Raw genomic sequence first — 6,831 nt, forward strand, 5'->3', positions numbered from 1 at the left:
GAGAGATTACCATCATCTCTAGCTTAATGCTTCAGTCTCTTCTTATCACTGTCTGCCCTACCCTCGCCTCTCATCCGCCTTTGCCTCAGAGGCACCAATAAATTATGGATGCTTATTAGAAAAGGGCAATATTCAGCATTCCAAATAAACTCAGCAGCAAGAGACATAGAGGGGACACAAACAAGAAGTGCTGATGTGAGGAGAGGAAGAGTTGAAGTACCAGGGGAGATGGTGGCCAGGCCTGTTGAACCTGGAATTAACTCTTTCTGGGTCACTGGCGTTTAAAGCCATGCAGCTGCAGTCAAGGTGGAAGAAGCACTCAGGTCTTTTTCATCTGTGGTGGTCGTCTTTTCAAGCCTTCAATCAATCCTAAGTCGTTTCTTCTTAACTCTGTCTTATTTCAACTAAAAATAAAGGTTCGTTAAAATTTGTATTAATATTTTTCAGCCAGCAGAATAATCAGTAACTAAAGTTAAAGATAATTACAGTGGACTAAAACAGCACAGTCGTACAAACGTTGTTCTACAGATGCAGGTTGCGTTTGGACATTTGAATCCATCCACCCTGCCAAGCTGACCAGTTGTCTGCAAATGTGACATGAAACAGCAGTTTCTCAATTAAAAAAACAACTGGTTGCATGAACACTGATCAGCATTATGGACCAAACTGATGCCTTTGTCAAACTATGCACCATGACGGAGATGCTTTAAACCAACGGGGTTCCATTTTTTTTCAGCACTGTAGAAGTGTGGCTACTGAACAACAAATGAAGCAGCACACTGAACTGTCTTTATTTAGCTGTGCTCCACAACTAAAAACAGGCATGAAGGCATCTCTGTCAACTCAAGATTCTGTGCAGTTTAGGCAGATCTATATTGGTTGGGAAATTCAAAGCATAATGAGTCGATGCTTCTGTCTGATCATGCGAAAGTGCAGTTGAAGAAAAAGTAAATGCTTGACAAGTATTTCAAAATTCATAGTAGTGAAGTGAAAGTACTAACTTTCATAAGTGACTGCAGTGAGTAGCGTTCCAGATTTAGTCAAGAAGAAGGCAAAGGAAATTAAATTAAAAAACTGATAAATACTTCCCACGCCTTTCTTTCTTTATTTTGAAACATCTTTAAAGCGCTGCTAAATTTCTGTCAAATTTGCCCACATCAGACTTTTTCACTCTTGTAATGCTTTGTTGTATGCCCAGTGGCAAGGCCTCACCTCTTCTGCCACTACTGCTGCAAGGGCCATACTCAAATCTTAAGAAAATAGCAAATAAATAAAAAAGCACTGTTGTGCAAAGTCATCGATTTAAGTTCATTAAATTTCCTGTTAACAAGCACATAATGAAGCATCGTCTTGCAGGCTAATGCAGTCTGGATTCCATCCACAGCACCAGCTAATAGTGCTGTGTGACTTTGTCAAGCGATCAATAATTTGGTGTCTGTGAACTCTGTTGCTCAGACAGTGTGAGGTGACGCACTGCCACAAAGATGGTGAGACACTTTTTCTGGTACACTCTGTCTGTGTTGACTCCCTCAGTTCAAGAGGAACATCCAGACAGTGAGAATGTCTTGAGATTTTCTGAAAATCCCTGTTATCATTTAGCATGTTGCTGTTTGGCACATGTGGAATGCACAAACCTTGCTTGTACTGTACGAACATTATATTCAGATGAGATGACATTTAAAAAATGACTATGTGTATGCAGGGAGGTCTGTGATCACTGTGAGGGGATGCATAGAAAAAGCTTATCCCTCAGGAGAAAATAGAATAGTAGAGATTAGATGACTGTCACAAAATAAGACTGATTTTAGACTTAATGAAGCTTGCTGTTACCAAACATATGGTGTGCAGATCTTCTTTTTCCCTTGAAATACGGCATCACATTTCCTTGGTGTCTGTCCACTTGCAACGTGACAGACAGCTGTTACAAGCTTTCTGACAACCTATCAGAATTCAAAGAGGTGCAATCAATACAAAACTGCTGCAAGAGAAACAGTGACCGATCTACAAGTCCCTGCTGAGCCAGCAAACTGTTGCAAAGGGAAGAAAAGTGTGTCTGCAAGTCCCACTCACACTTGCACACACCAACGCGCACACATACTGACTCCGAGGTTTATGAGCTTGCTCACTTTGCACGCTCAGACACACGAACACCTGCAGACACAGATTCGCACAAAAAAAAAACACATGCTCCAAAACACACCCCAGAGAAGGCTACACTAAATGAACCTCGCAGCCGTCCAAACCGCTGACATCAATCAGGCACACTTCAGCGTTCGGCTCCCGACGGACGGTGAGTCGCATCTGTCTGTTAGAGCAAGTGCTACACAATTCCAAAGTGATAGAAACCATTTTCTGCCTATCTGCATACAGCGTGCCAAACTCGTTGGTTCTCATCCCGATCTTTCAAACGCATGTTGTTTACTGCAGTTTCGCAAATCGTGAGGCAATTTGCTTTCTCATTGAATGACTCTTTCTGGCTATAAGGATGTACCTACAGGAAACATTTGCTACAGGTTTTTTAAATGGTCCACCTGGGAACATGGTGCCTGCAAATGCTGGCCAGAACCATTCCCACAAAGCCTTGGGGCTTTTATTCCCTCAGCAGAGCCTGAAACGCAGCAGTTGCACAGAGGACAATCATCAAAACTGCAACAAAAAACTGAATATCCTTGAACCCTCCACAACCACTACACGCTGTGTATATCTGCTTCAGCCCATTGCACATTTGTGACAAAACCCATGAAGCACAATGCTACTTGACAGTGTATCAGTCTAAAGAGAACACTAAACAGTTTTATCCAACTGTTATGAAAAATAAATGAGAACAAGAATGCACAAGGTTAAACTCTCCGACAGGATGGCATATCTTTAAAGACACTTCATGAAGAGACACACTGCCAAACTTGAACAAAGTTACAGCTTGGCCGTGAGAGGAAGCTGGAAATTTAGAATTACATATCTTGCGAAACAGTTGTATTATATTAACACAATACCCTCAAATTTTAGATGACAGTTTGCATTTTAGGCTCTTCTCAATACATAAATGTTACTTGTAAATGTTTTCGGTAGACAGCTACAATAACAAAAACAAAGAATATGAACCGAACTATGAATGATCTCAAGAAAGTAATTATTTAAGTGTAAAGCTGTGTTTGACATTTCCTATAAAACTGCCAAGAGGAGAAAAAAAGACTTCTGAAGATTTCTTCTAACACCAGTTTTGCACATAGACATTGTACTTTATTCAGGTAAGAGTGGCACATAAATCAACTTAATACTGAATAAAGCAAACAATTCAGTATTATAGATTGAAATAAAAATGGGCAACTTACTGTGCAATACATGATATAGGATGAGAAAACATCAGAGAACTGTCAGTGTAAGTTGATTATAGTTTACACTCATACAGACATGTCAGCAGCAGTGTGAAGTATCAGAGTAGTGCAAGTCTGATTAGTTAGCAAGGACTTTTTCACAGGCCTATATGCTTCTGCAAATGACAGATTGTCAGCATTTCTTGGTGTGACGGCAGGCTGCCGGATCGCATATGACAACCACACTCTGTGCAACTGTGACTAAACAGAGCCTGTTTTCAATGGCTGCCACATGCCTTGAAATATCAAAATCAAGGAATCAAAGCTGACAGATCAGTTTGTGTGTTTGCCTTGCCTGAAGGGACAGGGGGGAGCATGTCTGGCCAGGCGCCTGTCGCTGGAGAAACTGAGCCTCTGTAATACAGTGGGACTGTAGTCTTAAGGGGGAACAAATCTCAGCCTTATCCTCAAAAGCATAAAGTGACTGTCCTGTTTAACCTGACAGGGATGAGCCACATCTCAGAGAGCTCTGCCACTGTTATCCTCGCTTTAAAACCTGTGCTTCTGCGTATGTTTGTTTTAATGTCATAATGGGGACCACACATCCTAACAGGGCGCCTACTTATAGGGATATTTTTAAACATGGGGATCCAACTGAGTCCAAAGTGATTTTTGAGGCTGAAGACTTGGTTTTAGGGTCAGGGTTAGGGTTAAGTGTTCAGTTGTGATGGTTAAGGTTAGGGGCAAGGAAATGTACTGTATCATTGCAATGTCCCCACAAAGACACCAAGACAAACATGTCTGCTTTGTCGATTCAGTGTGCAGGGAACAATGTGAACGCTACATTATTTTTACAAAAGCACAATTCTTATCCAATTCCAAAACAATAACCTTAAACAAGAATCATATAATGATAAAAAATCACAACAAGCATCGGAAGCGCGCAAAAAAGCGCTGATATAATTTAGGTAGACCTACTTCTTATTTTAATGTAGGCCTACCCAGTTTTGACTGACAATTTTTATTTCTGCCTAAAATGGAATTAAATAAACTTTGAAGTGGGTGTGTTTCCCCACTACAACAACTAAAAAAACTATAGCTACATCAGAGAGATATCTCCCTTACAAGATGATTAGATTTCCATCAACTTCAAACTATTCTCGCTGTAGTGTGAACGCTTGTTATTGTATTGCCTATAGGCCACACGGACAATACGGTGCACATGAAAGTCCTTAGTTGAGTTAGAGTGGAATAAATTATCTTCATTGACTAAATAGAGCTGAACTTCAAAAGTTTGTATAAGTGTTATGACAGGATGACAGGAATGCCTGAGTTGAAAAGACTGTAATGCGCTTACCGTAAACTCCTTGGCTCCTGACAAGAGGATAGACACTAGAAAAAAACAAAATCCAGAAAAGCTCCATGTTCAGCTCAGTTCCGTCATAACCTGCAAGAGAAAAGAATGTGGAGGTGAAAACGGAGGCGCAGAGGGGCAAAGTGTGTAAATGTGTGTGAAACAAGAGGCAACAGCTGAGTGGATGTTACAAAAGAGGAAGAAGAGGTGCTTAAAATTGCTTTTTTCATGTCCAGCTATGTCTCCTTCAACCCCATAAGCCGTGGAAATAACATTACAGAACAATCCAGCCTCCGCCGCAACGCCTACATCGCCTCATTCAATTTAAAGGGCGGGTTATTCAATCACGAAATCGTGGATTATACAAAGTTTACAAGCGACGCTGTGTGTTAGAGAATTGGAGATTGACAGGGTAGTAGAGGTCTGCTGTTTTTTGACCCCCACAACCCCCCCCCCCCCCCCCCCCCCCCCCCCCCCCCCCCTCCTCCAATTCTCTTATCGCTGAGACACATGGATGTGCAGGTGTAGTTAGGATAGGAGAGGAGTCAGGATTAGACTGTACTATTCATGAGAGATTAACTACAACAAGTGGGGTCACCGTGCACGGACACACACCGCCTCTCATTCACATCGGTGCAATTATTCCTGTGATGCCCCATCTGAAGATAGGGGACAGATCGACTTCTTCGGAAGAAAATTCCTTTTTTGTATTTTTTTCCCCCCACCCATTATGTCAAAAACGCATCACCATCATAATTACTGCTGTACAGCTGTTCTAGGAAATGTTGGTATTTGATTTTTTTGCACGGTTTTAAACCTGTATGGAAGCCGAGTAAGAGGAATGAAAGGCAGCTGAAGTCAGGAGATAATGGACCCTCTTGTGTGACTCTTCTGGCCGAACATGAGGATTTCCCCCGACGTTTGACATACGCGTTTGTGTCAGGAGTCGGCTGCATTGTCACTGTGCGTTATGACTCGGGCTGTGATTAAAGTTGTATTATGACGCATGTTCATTCTGGCTGATATTTAGTTGCTCGATCATTACATTTCCCACAGTGATAGAAGAAAAACGATGCTTGTAAAGAGGGTTATACTCTCAATCGTACATGTGAATGAATCTGATGGGCATATTGCCGGGGTGATCAACTTTGATATTTGGTAAAACTGATCATTGCGCGATGCGCAATAGTTTGTGGAATTCTAAGTAGACAACATTTCAAGTAAGTAGATACATCATATGGCCTCGAAAGGAATTCACTGCCACGGTTCTACCTTTTCTGCGATTGTCCTTTGGTTCCTTTGGTTCACAGAGTTGCCCTGCGCTGCGTTGCTCCCCGCTCAGCAGCGAGAATTCCTCCGCTCTCCGTGCCTCTCCACAAACACCAGTTGAAAAGTTATATATCCTCTTCCAATGAGCGTCCAATAGGACTCCACAGTTCCCGGAGAATATAGCCTGGAGTTTGTGGAGCTCCAATACCTCTGAAATATTTTTCCTCTTAAACTTTTTCTATAAGCAGTAAGCGCAGAGAAGTGGTCTGCGGAATCTCACCGCTGCCCGATTCCACAGAGTCCCTCTTCCCAAAGATGCAGGAGTCCCACTTTGAAAAACTCTAAGTCCTCTTGAGAAAAGAGTCTTATACTCTATCTCCCATTATATGGAGTATTTACTATGTAAGGCGTGGTTGAAACGGCTTTTCTGCCTCTCCCTCTTTGCTTGTGAACGGTGACAATCTAGTCATTCCCCTCTATTTCATGCGCTCTGAAAATGAGCTCCTCTTCGCTCGTTCAGTGAGCTCTGTGTCTGTGGACTCCGACAGAAGCTGGCCAAGTGGAATGTGCGCAGACTGAGAACGACCGCCCCTGTCTGTGAGGAAAGAGTGAGGGAGGGATGGAGAGAGGGAGAGGAGAGGAGGGTGAACAGAGGCTTCCACAGAGATGCGCTCAAGCCTCACCGCTCCACACTGAACAGGTTGTCAAAAGACCACCACTGCTCTCCTCTGTCTTTTCCACTGCTATACATCTGAAATGGCCTTTTTCGGGCGCTACAGGTTGCTTCTACCCGCCTAAGGGGTGCAGTGATTTCCTTATTTTGCTGTTTTCTTTGTGTTGCAAATGCACATTGAAGAGCCAACACAGGCCTGGAAGACGCCCTGAAAGTTTTTG

At 42.6% G+C, this 6,831-nt stretch overlaps 1 protein-coding gene across 2 annotated transcripts in view; it reads right to left on the bottom strand.

Moving 5' to 3' along the window:
- The window catches only part of LOC140301726 (MAM domain-containing glycosylphosphatidylinositol anchor protein 1), a 183,489-nt gene extending 177,006 nt beyond the window's left edge, over nucleotides 1-6,483 (bottom strand). For both annotated transcript variants that reach the window (XM_072380324.1, XM_072380323.1), the window contains exons 1-2: nucleotides 5,941-6,483; nucleotides 4,672-4,761 (exon numbers count right to left, since the gene is read on the bottom strand). In XM_072380324.1, coding sequence (XP_072236425.1) covers nucleotides 4,672-4,738 — 67 coding nt within the window. In that variant the 5' untranslated portion in view covers nucleotides 4,739-4,761; nucleotides 5,941-6,483. The remainder of the gene's footprint in view (nucleotides 1-4,671; nucleotides 4,762-5,940) is intronic.
- Between the last annotated feature and the right edge of the window lie 348 nt (nucleotides 6,484-6,831).

The sequence above is a fragment of the Leuresthes tenuis genome, unplaced genomic scaffold, assembly GCF_036924035.1.
Source record: "Leuresthes tenuis unplaced genomic scaffold, fLeuTen1.0.hap1 SCAF_2, whole genome shotgun sequence".
Taxonomy (NCBI): Eukaryota; Metazoa; Chordata; class Actinopteri; order Atheriniformes; family Atherinopsidae; genus Leuresthes; species Leuresthes tenuis.